The sequence below is a fragment of the Pleurodeles waltl genome, chromosome 9 (assembly GCF_031143425.1).
Source record: "Pleurodeles waltl isolate 20211129_DDA chromosome 9, aPleWal1.hap1.20221129, whole genome shotgun sequence".
Classification (NCBI taxonomy): Eukaryota; Metazoa; Chordata; class Amphibia; order Caudata; family Salamandridae; genus Pleurodeles; species Pleurodeles waltl.
This window is the reverse complement of record NC_090448.1, coordinates 225,664,919-225,683,975: the sequence shown is the minus strand read 5'-3', so window position 1 is coordinate 225,683,975 and position 19,057 is coordinate 225,664,919. Positions and strand designations below refer to the sequence as shown.

General features: G+C 46.0%; 1 protein-coding gene across 1 annotated transcript in view; it reads left to right on the top strand.

The window, feature by feature from the left end:
- TMF1 (TATA element modulatory factor 1) overlaps positions 1 to 19,057 on the top strand; it is a 222,079-nt gene that overhangs the window by 146,806 nt on the left and 56,216 nt on the right. The window contains exons 14-15 of the mRNA XM_069206582.1: positions 12,704 to 12,823; positions 14,021 to 14,173. Coding sequence (XP_069062683.1) covers positions 12,704 to 12,823; positions 14,021 to 14,173 — 273 coding nt within the window. The remainder of the gene's footprint in view (positions 1 to 12,703; positions 12,824 to 14,020; positions 14,174 to 19,057) is intronic.

Genomic DNA, 19,057 nt, shown 5'->3' with positions numbered 1-19,057 from the left:
AATCCAGCTGTATTTTAATTTCTAGTTTACTTCAGCTATTTTCTCCTGGATGAAATGTGTTTTTGCATCATTACAATCTGTGCTTGAGTATACCTGAAATAAGAAAATGTTGATCTTTCCTTACAAGCATTATTTAAGCCACTGACATTTAATGTCAAATCCTTAAATGTTATTTATTGTCATCAGTAATTAACTCTCTTCTGTCATTTTTCTTTGTTTGCCCCTGTCCTTGTGCCTCCCTTTCCCACCCCCCTATCTTTTCCTCTTGTCCTGATGTTTTGATAGAGATTTCTAGCTGCAGATTCCTTACCTTATAATTTCCTAATGTCAGCTTAGAATCCTGAGTTTTTGCTGAACAGTACCCTGCTGCACCGTTGGGTGGCGTTGTTCGTATCCCCTTGGTGTCGTTAGAGCCGTCTGTGATGTCACGATCACATAAAGACACCACCCCGGGGCGCGTATGTCAGTTCTTTTACATTCTGCACCGTTTAAGCGCAGATCTGGAATCAAGCTACCGTCTGTATTTTTTTACAGGCCTTTTTTGACCTTTTTTGTCAACTCTTTTTGACGTCTGTGCAGGATGGCGTCGAGGAAGATGTGGTTTAAGCCGTGTGGTGCCTGCCATCGCGCCATGTCCGTGATGGACCCTCACCAGGTATGTCTCTAGTGCCTTGATCGAGACCACAACTTGAAGTTGTGTTCAGACTGCCAGGCATAGCCCTGAAAGCTTTGAAAGAGCGGTCTCCGAGGCTCATGGCAGCCCGGCATTCGATGTTGTTTGGCGCAACTTCTAGGAGGTCACGGTCCCGATTGAGGAGGAGATCACGGGACTTCTCCAGGAGCCCCAAGTCCCCTTCTTTCGAGGTCTTCTAGGCACTCGGGGAAGAGGCTCAAGAAGAAGAAGTCCAAGTGGACTTCGACTTCACCCCAACCATGGACCAACGAGGCGTCTCGGGAACGTCGACGTTCCGGGCACGGTTCTGTGGAACCAATGCCAGGACCAACCCCCGCTCAACTCAAGGGGATTTACAAGGCCATGCATCTCGCATTCGAGCGAGCTGGCTCCGCTGGTGCACCTTTGTGCCCCTCGGGTAAGTAGGGGCCCCATCAGACTCCACGCCTGCGGATTCAGCCTCGGCTCCGATAGGGCCTCTTGGATCCGATGCTTGACCCAGAATGACGCTGAGTTTACACAGTCTGCCTTCTCTGGTATCATTCCTGACGTCAACAGCCCCATTCTCATACCTGATGACCTGGAGCCGGAACGGTGTGGTATGACGCCGATTCAGACTTCGACGGCGCTTACAGGGCCCAGATCATTGCCTCAGTCTCATTATGAGCAACCAGGCACAGGTGAGGAATGGGAGGGGTCTCAGGATCCAATATTGTATGGTTTGGGGCAAATGGACTGCTATTAGAAACTAGGGGAAGCCAGCGGACTGGACACCTCTCCAGATGCTGGCATTCTCTTGCCTCCTACTGTGGCTATGGAGGAGGGAGCTTCATATGACATGGTGGTGCATAGGGCAGCTGAGGTCCTGGACCTGGATTTGCCTATGGTGACGGTCAGGACTAACCTCCCGATTGATGTGCTTCAGCCGGGGGTTTCCACATGGGAACCGTTGTTACCCTTTAGCGAAGATCTCACTGATGTCCTGCTAGGGACATGGTCCAAACCCAGCACAGGACTTCCTTTTAATAGGACAATTGGCCGCTGCCATCTGCCAGCTCCAAATGATCCTAGTTTCCTCATCCAACACACCACCCCATAGAGCTTGTTGCTCCAGGCCTTCACTTACCATGGTGCCTTCCCTTCCCTTCTGCTCCCTGGATAGGGAAGCCAAGAGACTGGACCACATTGGAAAGAAAATTTTTTCTTCCTCCAGCCTGGCATTGAGGTCTGTAAACACCTCATGCCTATTGGGCTGTTTTTCCCATACTTGGGGATACGGTGGCACCGGTGCTGCCCGAAGTCCCAGAGGGCATGCAGGACACACTCACACAAGCTGTTAAAGATGGGAGAGATGCAACAAAGTTTACAATAAGGTGTGGTTTGACACAACTTTCATCGACGGTAGCCCTTCGTCGCCACGCCTGGCTACGTACATCTGGCTTTTCAGGGGATGTCCAGGCAAACCTTATGGACATGCCGTTCGATGGCTCACACCTATTCGGTAAAAAGGCAGATTAGGCGCTAGAGCACTTCAAGGGTTCTCGGGCTACGGCCAGGTCCTTAGGCCTCTCCAGCAGTCTGCCCTTCGCCCCTTTCGAGGCTTTAAAAGGAGTGGGTTACCATGAAATCCACACACCAGCCACCGTCCTCAGCCAGTTTAGCATCCTGTGCGAGGACGAGGTTGTGGTACCTTCAGACACAGTGGGTCTGGCCAGAAGTCGTCCACCACCAAGCCCCCTCCTCCTTAGCTCCCAGGTCATCCTAGTATGATTCTCCAAGTCTACACGCATCCAGTTGGAGGTAGGATTCAATTTAATCTCCCTCACTGGTGGTCCGTAACATCGGGCAGATGGGTCTTTCAGATCATACAGAAGGGCTATTCACTTCCCTTCCAGTCTTTCCCTGCCTCTATTCCTCCATTAAAAGAACTGCTGATGGAGGATCATTTAGTCTTGCTCCGCGAGGAAGTTACAGCTCTCTTGGCCAACGGAATGGTAGAAAGGGTCCTGATGTCAGAAGTCAGCAGTGGTATTTATTCCAGCTACTTTCGGATTTCCAAAAAGAACAAGGGTCTTCGCCCCATTTTGGGTTTGTGGGCATCAGTCTCTTCCTCAAAAAGGAGAAATTAGAAATTCAAGATGCTCACTCTTGCTCAGGTCGTGTCTGCCCTAGACCAAGGAGACTGGATGGTAGTGCTGTACTTGCAGGATGTATAATTTCACATCCCTATCCTGCCTGCCCACAGGCGTTACTTGAGGTTCAAGGTGGGTCACAAGCACTTTCAGCTTACTGTGCTTCCCTTTGGTCTCACCAGTGGCCCTCAGGTGTTCATAAAAGTGATGGTGGTGGTAGCAGCTCATCTGCGCAGGTTTGGGATTTCAGCCTTCCCCCTGCTTCGACGGCTGGCTGTTAAAGGCTCCTGCGCCCAAGCCTCCCGTCACTCACCTTCAGACTATGGCGACCCTCCTGCATTCACTGGGGTTCACTATAAACGCACCAAAGTCACACCTGACTCCCTCTCAGAAGCTCCCTTTCATTGGGGTTGTTCAGGATACATTGCAGTTTGGGGCTTTTCCTCCTGGGCAGTGACTCCAGGATATTCAGGTTATGATACTGATGTTTCTTCCTCTATCCTGGATTTCAGGGAGACCGACTGTGGCTGCTGGGCCTCATGGCCTCCTGCATCCTGTTAGTCAAACATGCCAGATGGCATATGAGGGCTCTGCAGTGGGACCTGAAGTTCCAGTGGTCACAGCATCAGGGAAATCTCACCAACACAGTTCAGATCTCGAAGGGAACTGCAAAAGGCCTGCAGTGGTGGTTAGTGAACTGCAATTGGTTCAGAGGCAGACTCCTCTCCCTTCCCCAACCAGGTCTCACAGTAGTGACAGATATGTCACTTCTGGGATGGAGGGGGCCTCTGGGAGAGGTGGAGATCAGAGGTCTCTGGTCTGCGGCAGAATCCGGGCTCAATATCAATTTACTGGAACTCCGGGCGATCAGACTGGCATTGAAAGCATTTCTTTCTGTTGTAAAAGGGAAGATAGTGCAGGTGTTCATGGACAACACTACCGCAATGTGGTACTGCAACAAGCAGGTTGGTGTGGAGTTGTGGACCCTTTGTCAAGAGGCTTTGCGTCTCTGGACATGGCTGGAACAGTAGGGCATAATCCTGGTGGTTCAACACCTGGCAGGTTCTCTGAACGCCAAGGCAGACTAACTCAGCCCTCAATGCCTAGCGGATCACGAATGGTGCAAGGACTTTTTTCAGCAGTGGGGTGAGCCTTGGTTAGATCTGTTCGCCTCCGCATCGAACGCACAATGTCAGCAGTATTGCACGTTGGCATTTTCAAGGTGGCAGTCGCTTGCACGAGTTGCGTTCAGGCCTCCTGTATGCCTTTCCGCCCATACCACTTCTGCCCATAGTTCTCTAGAAGATCAAGAATGACTGGGCCCAAGTAATCCTAGTGGCTCCAGACTGGGCACGGAGGGTCTGGTATCTCGAGATTCTGGAAATAAGCATTGATTCTCCGATCAGGCTCCCCCTTCGGGAGGATCTTCTGTCACAGCAGCAGGGGAAGGCTCTCCACCCGAACCTGTCAACTCTGCGCCTTCATGCATGGAGATTGAACAGCAGCAGTTGACGGCTTTTGACCTTCCTCCCAAAGTCTGTAAAGTTATTTTGCCAGCCAGACGTCCTTCCACTAAGACGGTATACGCCTGCCGTTCGAAACGCTTTGTATATGATTGTGCAGAAAGATCTATTAATCCTCTTTCTGCTTCTTTTTCTGATATCCTTCTCTTTCTACTATCTCTTGTCCAGCATGGTTCTGCCTGCATTTCTTAAAGGGCTTGTACATATGTTTCCCCCTATTCCTTTTGTTATGCCTCAATGGGACTTAAATCTTGTCCTCACATTTCTCATGTGTGCTTTATTTGAGCCTTTACACAACTGTCCCCTCCGGCTGCTCACCATCAAGACAGCCTTCTTAGTTGCAATATCATCTGCCAGGAGGGTGAGTGAGATTCAAGCTCTTTTACCTAAGCCACCGTATCGCACTATGTTTCCAGACAAGATGGTTCTCAGAACATGTGCCTCTTTTCTTCCCAAGTTGGTGACCCCATTTCATCTGGGTCAGAATATCACCCTGTCCAGCTTCTTTGCTCTATCGCATCCTTCAAAGGAAGAGGAGCAACTCCACTGACTGGACCCAAAAAGAGCATTGTCGTTCTACCTTGACCGCACAAAAGAGTTCTGGGTGGATGACCAACTCTTTGTGGGGTACGTGGAAGCAAAGAAGAGTCGAGCAGTGCAGAAACTAACCATTTCGAGCTGGGTCATTCTCTGCATTAAGATCTGCTTCGCACTGGCCAAGATGCAGCCTCCTGAGGACTTGAGAGCACATTTCACCAGGGGACTGCCACTGCATTAGCACGAGGTGTCCCAGTACTAGATATCTGTCAGGCAGCAATGTGGGCATCCTTGCACACATGTGCAGAACACTACTGCCTGGACAATCGGGTCAAGAGAGATGGACACTTTGCCTGTTTGGTCCTACAGGACTTTCTAGTGTGAGCAGATTTATCCGCAGCTTACCGCCAGGAGGTTATAGCTTGGGTATCTATCCTAAGATAAGGAATCTGCTGCTAGAAGTCTCTATCAGATGAACAAGTTACTTACTTTCGGTAACGCATTATCTGATAGAGGCTCTATCTAGCTGTAGATTCCTTACACCTATAGAGGCTCTATCTAGCTGTAGATTTCTTACACCTACCCATGCCTCCCGCTCTGCGGATATGTCTAATAGGGTCAGGGATCTTCCCTTTCAGGGCCCTAGTTTTTTGCATAGAGGAACTGTTCGTTTTATCCATGGCTCGGCACTTCTGGCGTGGAAGTTTGTGGGTAAAAAACTGAAGTACGCGTGCCAGGGTGGTGCCTTTATAGGCGGCTGGGACGTCCCAGACGGCTCCGACGATGCCACGTGGATCTGAATAACGTCACCTGACGGCACACGCAGGGTACTGCTCAGCAAAAATTCTGGATTCCAAGCTGACTCCAGGAAATTCTAAGGTAAGGAATCTGCAGCTAGATAGAGTCTCTACCAGATAATGCGTTACTGAAGGTAAGTAACTTGTTCATTGTGAGCGACAATGCGGCTTCACCAGTACATATAATTCCTTTATAGTGGTTAGCGAATATTGACAATCCCATTCCATGAAGTAGCAGTATTGTCTTGCATTCTGCACCTTTTAAACTCTGAATATCGCTGCTTATTTCGTTCTGATAAACTCTTTGAAGCACAGACTCCTTACTTTGTGAATTTCCCCAGGCTGGGTTTGCAAACTTTCGTAGCAATTCCCTGCGCATTGGTAGGTGCCATTGTGTGGTTTTGGTTCGGGTCTGCACTGCCCAGGATGTGATGTTGGCAACACTATATCTGCGCCATCTTCGCTTACTAATGGTAATTCATTTCTTTTCTCACCATATGACACGGATCTACAGCTTCACAAATCCTGTCACTTTTGACGTTTTTCCAATCAAAACATCTGGTGTGTGCAGATAATGTCACCCCCTAAGACAGCAGGGTTTAATCCGTGTTATGACTGTAACCGATGGATGTCGGTGACAGACATCCACAGTGTCTTTCTCTGGTGCCTCCGCTCCAAACACAGCTCTGTGTCATGTCAGAACTACGGCAAGACGAACAAGAAGGCCATCCGCTAATGGGAAGAATAACTCGCAGTTGCTGAACTCTGTAATTCAAAGAAGCAGGCCCGATCCGAGTTGAGGTTGTGGCATAATTCCGCTTTCGTTGCCAATGCCACTCACACAACAAATCATCATTGAGGTCATGGAGCTCAAGTAACCCCAAGAAGTCCCTTAAAAGACTACTCAGACAGAGAGCAAGGACGAACACCATCCAGGCCAGCAGTGATAGAGGTGGAACATGGTGCATGGCAGAGGTCAGGAGCGAAGACTGGGTGCCTCACCCCACGTAATAGGTTGATGCCTGGGGCCAGACATGAGCTTTTCTACATGGTGGGCTGGGATTCGACTTGTAGTAAGCATTAAACAAACACCCACACCACCATTGCTTACGTTGTAGTTTTAGATGGGAGAGCAACAGACATCTCAGAAGTTGGGCCACAAGTTACTCTGAACTTGATAGTTGAGGGTGTGGAGAGGGAGGGTGGGTTTTTTGGTGAGGATAAGTTAATTGTAGGACACGGACTGACACACTGTTGATACCCAGGGTGTGTTCTGTAGAGTAAATACGGACTTCTGGGAGGACACATTGGAAAAAAAGGATGGGAGAAAAAGGAAATGTGCAAAAGCTAGGTCTTACATTCCTCTCCTAGAACATTACCAGCCTGAGAATCTGGGTAAAATCAGGAGTGACTAAATTCCGAGCACAACAAAACCCAGACATCATAATGCTAGGAGACACAGTTGTGCATTCCTGGACAACAGGGTCGAGGGGAGTGGGGATGCTGGCCCAGAAATCACTCTCTCTAATGGTTACCAGGATTTAGATGGATAGCAGGGGGGTGGAAAGCTGCAATAACTGGTGACAGGAATGGGATGATCATTACAGTCGCATCCTGGTGCTTCCCGCCTGGCCTCCAGTCTGCCATTTTGGATGAGTTGGGGTCATGGATTACTGCAGCCTCTGATTCCACTCTAATTATTGGAGGGAACATATATCTGACCATGGATGCTACCCACAACAGAAAATCCAGAATAGTGGGAAGTGGCCAGGGAAGACCACAGCCTAGCTAATTTCACAGAAACGATGGGGCTCATAGACCTATGAAGAGAGAAACTTCCACAGCTGAGACAATACTCGTATCGGACCTTGTCTAGGAAAGCAGTGTCCAGAATGTATTATATTCTAGTCCCTACTACACCAGGAGGCCTCTTCATGCATATGTGCCCCCTGGTAAGTGGGATAGCAGATAATTCCTCGTTGTTGATGCAATATGAATTAGCAGGGACCAGAGGGCCAGTGAGCTGGAAACTACATCCATGGGACATAGCAGACTGGGAGACATGGTGCTACATTATAGGCTCCACAGAGAAATATTTTCAAGGCAACACCGTCTTGGTTGAGGTCCCAGTTTAGGGTCTGGGAATTCTTTACACCCACTATAAGATGGGCCCTCGTTTCACTCATAATGGGTAAAAGGGGTGAGCGAGAGGGAGAGTTGAGAGGATTGGAGACCTCCTTGTGCAGTTGGAAGAGCAGCAAATTGACGCTCCAAGCACTGAGCTTCATCATAGACTGACACTGACAAGGGATAAATACAGTGAGATTACAAATTATGAAGCAAGGGCATACTTTGGAGGTTAGAAGCATATGTTATATGAGTTAGGGAATAAGGCCGGGACAATGCTTGCTTGGCTAGCATGTCGAGCAGAGGGTTAAAAGTGGGTACATGGGGTCACCGGGGAGATGGCAGAGACTGCAGTACACGTAGCAGAGATGTTTAGAGGGGCTCTAGGACCCCTGTATTGTTCCCAAACACGGGTCCCTGAGGGAGACTTACAGAAATTTGTTGCAGATATCCCAGCCCCACAGTTGGAAGAGGAGGACAAAACAGGCATGTAGACCCCAGTAGAAGTCAGGAGCAGAAGTGAGCAGCCAGATCGAGAGTAGGAAAACTCACAGGCCTAACAGGCTCTCCCCAGAGGTTTTTATTTAAATTTTTTTAAGTAGTGCGTAGTAGTATAGGGGGACATATGCGAGTGCTTTTCGCTTGGGTGCATGTTGATGGACGTCTCCCCTTGCCCTCGGGCTGCAGTAGTGGTCCTGATACATAAAAAGGGTAGACTACCAAATGACTGTGGGTCATATAGGCCAATTTCACTGCTCAATTTAGAGACAGAGGTACCGGCAAAAATACTAGCATATCGCCTGACAAAGTGATCTCACCGGATCAATCTGACATTATGCTGCCTCGAGCCACGCAATATAATCTTGATGACTATTTGGTTGTCTAACTAGAAGAGAGAATGTGGCTGAACCAGCCGTCAATTTCCCTGGATGCGGAAAACGCGTTCAACTCCCTGGAGGGCCTGTCCTGGAAAAGATGGGAGTTCTGGGTGTGGATCAATCGCCTGCACACAGCCCCTATAGCTAGAGTCTGAGTAAATGGGGAGGTTTGACAAATGGAGAGGGACTAAACCGGTGCTTGCTGTCTATCCTTCTATTTGCCCTTGCAGTGGAGCCCCTGGCATGCTGGATTAGCCAGGATGCCCCAGTGCAGTGTATATGCTGGGATGGTGAGTGAGGGGACAGAATCTCCCTATATGCAGATGACCTTCTCCTGTATCTCACAGACCCAGAAAGCTCAATCCCTGGGTGCTAAATATCATCTCAAAATTCAGGAGATTCGCAGGCCTTGATATCAACTGGCACCAGTCCATCCTTTTTCCAATAACAAATCGGGAGCCCTTAGGGGCCTGGGAGTGCCGTATGTGTTGGTCCCCAGATGGGTTTAAATATATTAGGTGGATTACCTCACCAAGGACAGAAGGAGGTTTCAGAAAGCCAATTTAGGAAGGGTTCTAAAGGACTATAAAAGGGCTGCAAATAGGTGGTGATGGCTCTCTTTGTCACCTATAGGCAGAGCTGCATTGTTTAAAATGATCTCCTTACCTACGTTACTATACATGCTACAACCATTATTCCATGAAGTCAACCGCCTGACTCGACAACTCCTGACCCCCACGAATAGCACAAAAAGCTTGCTAGTGGACCATTCAAGGGTATTATTGCCTTGCCTAGTCTGTGGTTCTGCTAATGCGTGGCCCAGTTGCTCACGATAAATGCATGGGCATTCTCGACTCAACAGGGACTGGCACTACTCTCAGACAGAAGAGCAATGAGAGAAGGGGGATTTGTGGCCTGCCTATACCGCAGATGTTAGGGGAAAACCTTCATGACGCCCACGCCGACCGTACTGGGCCTATAGAAGACAGTGAACAAAATCTTGGAGTGGGGCATGACATTGACGGTAGAGACCTGCCTGTGGCACTCAAAGAAACTTCCGGAACTTGGCCACCTCAACTGTTGCAAGGTGGTGGGACCTCATTGGATTCTGAAAACTGGGGGACACTTGGGGGGAGAAAGGCTTGGTATCCTTTGACACACTTCACGCATTGTATGAGTTGGCAGAGTTTCAGAGGTTTAGATATTTGCAAGTGAGGCACGCACTGTCCAAATACACACAGAATTCTGAGAGGAAAGAGGCGGAACCCCCCCTTATAATTCAAGGTACTCTCTTCACCACTCCATACACATGGCAAACCTTGCAAATATACAGGGAGTGCAGAATTATTAGGCAAGTTGTATTTTTGAGGATTAATTTTATTATTGAGCAACAACCATGTTCTCAATGAACCCAAAAAACTCATTAATATCAAAGCTGAATATTTTTGGAAGTAGTTTTTAGTTTGTTTTTAGTTTTAGCTATGTTAGGGGGATATCTGTGTGTGCAGGTGACTATCACTGTGCATAATTATTAGGCAACTTAACAAAAAAAAATATATACCCATTTCAATTATTTATTATTACCAGTGAAACCAATATAACATCTCAACATTCACAAATATAAATTTCTGACATTCAAAAACAAAACAAAAACAAATCAGTGACCAATATAGCCACCTTTCTTTGCAAGGACACTCAAAAGCCTGCCATCCATGGATTCTGTCAGTGTTTTGATCTGTTCACCATCAACATTGCGTGCAGCAGCAACCACAGCCTCCCAGACACTGTTCAGAGAGGTGTACTGTTTTCCCTCCTTGTAAATCTCACATTTGATGATGGACCACAGGTTCTCAATGGGGTTCAGATCAGGTGAACAAGGAGGCCATGTCATTAGATTTCCTTCTTTTATACCCTTTCTTGCCAGCCACGCTGTGGAGTACTTGGACGCGTGTGATGGAGCATTGTCCTGCATGAAAATCATGTTTTTCTTGAAGGATGCAGACTTCTTCCTGTACCACTGCTTGAAGAAGGTGTCTTCCAGGAACTGGCAGTAGGACTGGGAGTTGAGCTTGACTCCATCCTCAACCCGAAAAGGCCCCACAAGCTCATCTTTGATGATACCAGCCCAAACCAGTACTCCACCTCCACCTTGCTGGCGTCTGAGTCGGACTGGAGCTCTCTGCCCTTTACCAATCCAGCCACGGGCCCATCCATCTGGCCCATCAAGACTCACTCTCATTTCATCAGTCCATAAAACCTTAGAAAAATCAGTCTTGAGATATTTCTTGGCCCAGTCTTGACGTTTCAGCTTGTGTGTCTTGTTCAGTGGTGGTCGTCTTTCAGCCTTTCTTACCTTGGCCATGTCTCTGAGTATTGCACACCTTGTGCTTTTGGGCACTCCAGTGATGTTGCAGCTCTGAAATATGGCCAAACTGGTGGCAAGTGGCATCGTGGCAGCTGCACGCTTGACTTTTCTCAGTTCATGGGCAGTTATTTTGCGCCTTGGTTTTTCCACACGCTTCTTGCGACCCTGTTGACTATTTTGAATGAAACGCTTGATTGTTCGATGATCACGCTTCAGAAGCTTTGCAATTTTAAGAGTGCTGCATCCCTCTGCAAGATATCTCACTATTTTTGACTTTTCTGAGCCTGTCAAGTCCTTCTTTTGACCCATTTTGCCAAAGGAAAGGAAGTTGCCTAATAATTATGCACACCTGATATAGGGTGTTGATGTCATTAGACCACACCCCTTCTCATTACAGAGATGCACATCACCTAATATGCTTAATTGGTAGTAGGCTTTCGAGCCTATACAGCTTGGAGTAAGACAACATGCATAAAGAGGATGATGTGGTCAAAATACTCATTTGCCTAATAATTCTGCACTCCCTGTATATTGCACACTGGTGGCATATCGGGCGGCCCTTCTCACAGACCTATGTGATAGATGGGAGTAGGTGTCCAGATAATCTTGAGAAGTAGCAATAAGAACTGGGTTCAGGTTGGTGAACCTTACAATCTTGCACAGGGTGTACTACACAAGAAAGAGTTGGAGACAAATGGGTATAATAGGCACTGCCGCTTGGCTGAGAGGATGCAGCCACTCGGGGACCCCACTACACATGATCCGGGACTGCCCATGTATCCAACCCTTTTGGTCCGAAATTAGACAGAGGGTGCCACTGGGGAAGATATAAGTCTCACGCCAGCACTGAGAACTCAGGGTATCTGGTGGGAACAAACATTATCCAAATACACTCAGACATGGTGTACCATTGTCTTGTTGATGTATAAAAGAGACACAATCCATTATGGGGTGCTCCAGACCCCCCTGTGATGACGGAATGGGCAAGATCTATTGGCTGGTGCCTACAAGCGGAAAATACGATTTAAGAAGCAAGGGGTTGCGAACAGGAATGTAATAAAGTATGAGATGCTTGGCGCACATACAGAGGGCGTAGTGGATGAATAAGAAGGGGAAGAACAGACGGCAGGCCTGAGTCTCCAAGACATCTGCGAACTTGATCCAAGCAGTGACATGAGGTACCATGAGGCAGCGGGAGGGAACTTTATCAAGTTATTGTACTGAATATGTTACTCCATGGAAGGGTTCCTGTGTAAAAAAAACAAAAATACAAAATGTTAAAAAAAGAAGAGTCGTCGCACCACTTCTTGTGACTCGAGAGACTGCTTCAAAGAAAAACAACTTGCAGATATTGAAACCCAGCACTAGATGGCAGGAGTATGCTAAACATGTGAATCAACAGCACTGCATCCTCTGAATAATTGTTTACAGAGTAAGTAGCTTTTTCCCTTTACTAAACTTACATGAGAATAAATGTATTGTAAACAATCTTTTGGAGACTGTCGTTTATTAACTGAGCATATATGTTATAGTTCTTATCCATGGTATAGATTACGTCTCACGTTTATATGTTTAGAGAAGAAAGGTCCGTTAGAATCAGACTTACTAGAAGAGTATGTTCTACTATTTTGATGCCAAGGTTTACACAATCATTTTCTCTTAATTTTTCAGGAGCGTAAACCATATACTTTTTCGAATGTCGAACCTTCTCCAAGCACGCCTTCATTGTCTCGCTCCAGTTCAGTAAGTGGAGTGGATATGGCAGGGCTTCAATCCTCCTTCCTTTCTCAGGTACTTCCATTTCACTGTGAACAAACACTTACCCTTTTTAATGTTTAATAGATTTTTGTTAACATAGTTATTTTAAATTGATCAGCTTCTACTAAGATAACAATAACCAGATTACTGATGATAGCTTCATCAATTACTCTTTACAGTAATCAGCATTGTAGCTCTGGAACCTATGGTCAAGTAGGGCTCAGAACTGCTATATCACTTCTATGTGTTATATATATATAATCAAATCTTAATTTCTCTTACCAGTGTCCCTGTTTCCCAACCCCCTCGGACTCCGAGGGGGTTGGGAAACCCCCAAATTAAATTAAATCCAAGTCAGATCCTCAGTACTCAACCCTCTGGGGATCCACTACTTAAGAATCATCACTCCTAGTCATAAAACAAAGCATTGAAGAGGAGCGCTCGGTTATAGAGAAATGCTTCCCTAATGTGTAGTAGCAGTCCAAATCGAAAAATAAAATCCACTTATATAAGGAAAATACCCTCTTATCCAGTTCATCAAATTCATGAGCCAAATACCAGCAAGGAGTCATGTTGTATTGTCACATTAAGAATTTATTAGATTCTCTTGAGCTTGATCTTTTCACTTGGTACCGGTCAGCTGATGGAGATCTTAACTGGGCAAGCTACTATTTCTCCTATGTATTGGATTGTGGGGAATCTATCTGGCAGGAAGAATACAAGCAATATGAATATACTGATACAATGACCCTGCTGAACTCCATCTTTGGACGAAACGCTTTGGCTGGGCTATTGTATGTTACAAAGAGAATCTAATAAAATATGAATGTGACATTACAACATGGCTCCTTGCTGATATTTGACTGATGAATTTGATGAACTGGATAAGAAAGAATTTTCCTTATAGAAGTGGATTTCCTTTCTCGATTTGGACTACCACTACCCATTGGGGAAGCCTTTCTCTATAATCGAGCGCCCCTCTTCAGCGCTTTGTTTTATGTGTGCTACATAGTGTTAGCAGTCTATTTGCAGTTAAGATTAGTGTGACGTGAGGTGGGACAGGATGAACCTACGGGCTCTTGATAGATTAGAAATTTTGAGAAGCTTTATTTTGAAAACCATAATCACACTTTTTGATGATGACCAAAATTTGTCAATTTCTGTATTGAAAATAGTCCTGATATTAATTTCCTGCAGTCAATATTCTACTTCTTTTATCATTTCTTTCAGGATGATCCTCATGAACACTCGCTTGGCCCAATGACTATGTCTGCGAGTGGAAGCAATCTTTATGAAGCCGTAAGAATGGGTGCTGGCTCAAGCATTATTGAGAATCTACAGTCACAGTTGAAACTGAGGGAAGGTGAAATTGTTCAGCTGCAGGTAGGATAATCCACATAATCATTAATAGATTTTATATAGGTTTCAACCTCATTTTATTTAATTTTTAATTAGAAGAGCAAACAGCACATCTGTTTATTTTTTGTCCCATTCGTCATATATATACGAATTGCCTGGTAGCCTGGAGACCTGAGCGTGGGGCAGGAGCCCTTTAAATTCTGTTCGCTCTCCCGCCGTCGCAGGAAGCGTGTTGCCTGGAGACCTGAGCGTGGGGCAGGAGCCCTTTAAATTCTGTTCGCGCTACCGCCGTCGCGGGAAGCGCGTTGCCTGGAGACCTGAGCGTGGGGCAGGAGCCCTTTAAATTCTGTTTGCGCTCCCGCTGTGCGGGAAGCGCGCGGGCGGAGCCCGGGCAAAGCCCGGGCCAAGGCGGGCCCATCATTGCCAGGCAGGGCAGGGCCACCCCCCTGACATTTCTCCAAAAAAATAAGAAAAACTTTCTGGACTTCGGGACTAGGCACCTTACAAGTGTTTGGCTGCCTGAAGGTATTGTGTTGGTGCTTTGCCTGCTCTCCTTCTTTTGAAATACTTTCCTCCACCTGTCGCGCTGCGTTTCTTCAAGGGTATAGGAACCTTTTAAATTTTGCCACCCCGATTGGACTGGCCAGGAGGCCTATTTAATGAAATAAGAGCCCACCTCTAGCCTGTTACCCACGGGAAGAGGCCTGGCTGGGCCCCTCCTCTTTAATCTTGCACCACAAACGGGTCCTCTAGCGACTAGTCCCTTTCTCCTGTATTAAGGAAATCGTTCTATATACTCAAATATACCCCTTGAGAAACTGGCCATTAAATAAATTACATTACATTTCGCAAAATATGGGTAAAAGAAAACATTCAAAACTAAACAACTCAACAAATTTAAAAGACAGTTCATCTATATTAAAATATATCTCTGGGGCGATGGGAATGATAGATAAGCAAATCGCCACTGTTGAAGGGAAAATGTCATCATCTAAAGAGCGTCCCCATGAATCATTAGGGTCCGTACCATCGCAACACAACTCCTCCATCCAGCGATCATGGGGAAGGACATTCAAGAGTAAGGCTTACAAATGGCTGCGTTAAAGACTCTTCGAATCTAATCTACTCTATGGATGAAATATCCCCTGTCGCCAAGCGACCAAGAAAACCAGAGATAGCCCTGGTGGATAAGACCGCAAAAACAACGCCAGTGATAGATTTAAATAACTACCCCAATTAAAAAATATCCAAAAACATCAACGCAGTAGAAACCCTTAACTTCAGCAGGAGACACTGTTCGGTCGGTCCTTATAAATCTCCACAAGATAGTGAACTCATTGAAATCATCTATTGGAGCCACCTTGGACTCTATGTCGGAGCGCCTAAAGGGGGTGGAGTCTAGCCTTGAGGCAGGTCTTGAAATAATAAAGTCCTTACAGCGGGAAGACACGCATTTTCAAAGCAAGGACTCCAGAAGTACATCGCGGCCCCCAGAACATGAGAATAACAGACATCCTATCCCATACAACAGGCCAATCAGTACACACACCGAAACATTAATGCTCAGACTGAACTACAAACTCAACCAATACCTCCTTCGCTGTATCATTCTACCCAACCCTCTTTTTCATCTATTACACTACATAATCCTTCTCCAGACAACAAAGTTCCAAATCCTACACTACGTAAGACAGCAAGTAGTGTTATGCACAGGGCAAGCGACTACCTATCCCTACTCAAATCCAGGGAGAAATACAAATAGCAGGAATAGACCCCCGAATTCCATTTACCTCCCTAGTGACCTGCTACACCTCCCCCCGGAGGCCACACCATATGTTGTGGACCTGGCTAATGTCCCACCGATAGATGATCAACAACGAGAAACATGGACGGCCTTGAGAAACAAGGCCCTCAATTGGATCGGGCCCGAATGGGCTCTGGCTCAGTGAGGACCCTTTTTGATGACATAAAAATGGTCAGAAGAATTAAATGGATAGGAAACAGCATGAAAGCACTTACTGGAGATTGTGTGGTCCTTTCTTTTGGCTCACCACATTTAGTGAATAGAATTATTCATGACTTAGGAGCCAGACAAGTTACCCTACAAGGAATCTCGCTACTACCCCTGGGTTACTTCTATCAAAGACCAGTGGGGAATAACTCCATCCATCCACAGCGAGCTGTAGCACCCTCATCCAGTCCAGACTTATCTATAACAGACAACAGATTTTACCCCCTTCAACGTTGGAAAATACAGATTGACTCGATATGAAACAGTTAGCTCACCCTGAAAGAGGAGCCAAGACAATTCATATATCAGGGACGGACCTATATAAGGAAAGCATATCACACACTATGGTTCCTGTAAGGATCGAGAGATTACCCCATCTAAGGCAGGGCGATGATCCCAAACATACTAAATTCAACTCACAGCGATATCCCCCCTCACTCCCCAAAGGACCAGCACTGTAACTTCAAACAGAACCTTAACCAGAAATCGGAAATAGCCTTACTATTCTGGAATATTGCAGGCAATGAGATTTGGGTCAATTTTTTAGAAGACTATTCATGTGTTTGCTTACAAGAGACATGGCTTTTAACTCCTGCCCATCTAAATGGCTATAAAACATTTCATACTCCTGCCGAGCAGTCAAGGTATGGCAGACCCAAAGGGGGACTGTGCACATATATTTCCAACAAATTATCCTTACAGAACTTAGAGATGCAATTCATGAGTCCATCCTACCAATTGATAGAGAGTAACCTGGATCACAAGACCCATTTAGTCATTATTAATTTTTATAATAATGCCGCTCCAGGGGAATTCTCCAACATTTTAGTGGAAATGGAAAATGATTTAAAAAAAATATGCGGAAAAAACAACCGAGAGATCTTACTGATATGAGGCGGCGATTTTAACGTCCATCCGTGTAAAGAAAATTTCAGATAAGATATGTGGTTGGGACTCGGAAGGTATAGGTGCAAGCCTCCACTTCTCTCACAACACTCAAGGAGATTAAATGAATTTACTGGCTCAAACCTATAACCTATCCTTTGTAAATGAATTATTTTTGGACGAACCACAGTTTAAACCAACGTATAACGGAAGGGGTGTAAATACAGTGATCGATTATGTCCTAATGTCTACTCACTTCGCTCACTATCTTACAAACTATACCTTGAATGACATCGCAATTAGTGATCACTACCCCCAGAGCATGAATCTCCTACTATCCCCCCTTTTAGCAGCTAGGGAAGATAGTATTATACTGGTAGATGATATTGAACTGGTGCCGCGCAATGGATACACTATGAAGTGGTCTCAGTCAGACCCCAAGTTTATATTAAAACAGGTAATACGCCAATGTAAACAAGCTTTCACAGACTGCTTAAGAGAGAACCCACATCCAGGGCAATGTCTAAGTGCGTTTACAACGATTACTCAATCCATAAAAGAAGCCCTCACTATTAAAAGCAGTAAGGCAGGGAAAAAAAAGATGTGCGGATGGTTTGATCACAATTGCACCCAAGCACATAAGAGACTGAAAAAGGCCCTAAATGCCCCAAAAAGGTGCTTGAGTGACATACGTAAACGCAGACAGGAATATAAGACAGCAATAAAGGAAAGGAAATTGACTATAAAAACAAAGTTGTGGGAAACTCTCCATATAGCAAGTCGTAAAAAAGATAATATACTCTTCTGGCAGTCAATAAATTCCCCCGTGTTAGGGGACAGAGACATCCCTAGGATGGAAACTGCCATCTCCGAAGAAGACTGGGTAGCACATTTCTCCAATATATATTCACTGACGAGTGACATATTAGACCATACACATGACCACGATTCACAGGGAGGTCAGTGCCTAGCTATAACCCCCCAATTTAGCCTTCAGGAAGTAGAGGAAGCTATAATAGAAAGCAAATCAGGGAAAGCGCCAGGCCCTGATGGCGTTCCGATCGATATATTTAAGGCCAATATTGAGCTGTGGGGGCCTGTACTGACGCAGACATTGAGGGCTATCTGCACATGCGGACCCATACCATCTTGGAGAGACTCTAACATAATCCCAATATATAAAAAGGGTGACCGCCTTAATCCAGCCTGTTACAGGCCAATCTCCCTGCTGGACACAACAGCTAAACTAGCAGGGAGAATAATTCTGAATAGGCTGCAAACATGGGCAGAGGAAAAGAACGTTTTATCCCCGGTCCAGTATGGATTCCGGAAAGGAATCAGAACAGTAGAGCAAAGTTTAAACTTAAGTCTCATTATTGCAAAGTATACTAAGATCAGAGCTGGCAATCTGTACCTGGCCTTTATTGATTTATCATCCGCTTTCGATTGTGTAATCCATGATAAACTATGGGACATTTTAAATAGCATGGGGGTGGAACCGGCCGTAATTCAATTTATTAGCGAAATGTACACAGGGTGCAGAGCAAGAGTGAGGTACGGTCTCAAAGGGGAATGTACTTGCCCCTTTGGTCTACACAGAGGAGTGCGCCAAAGCTGCGTTCTCGCTCCGTTCCTGTTTTCAATGTATATAAACAACCTAGACAAAGAATTGGCCACTAGGTGTAAAGATCTACCCCAAATAGATAATCAACCTGTTCCGGCATTGCTTTACGCGGACAACGCAGTATTAATGGCCAGGACCCCAATAGCTCTCCAGAAACTCCTAACAACCTGCATTACATACATGACACAGCTGGGACTTACTGTCAACCGATCCAAAACTTTTATCATGAACTGCGGAGGGAAGCGCGGCAAGACTTATAACACCACTATTGTAGATAGCAAGGTCGAAATCGCGCAAACCTTTTCATATTTGGGCATAATATTTGATAAGCTGGGTTCCTGGGCCAACTGCAGGAAGACGAAGAGAGTGCACTTGATCAAAACAACGA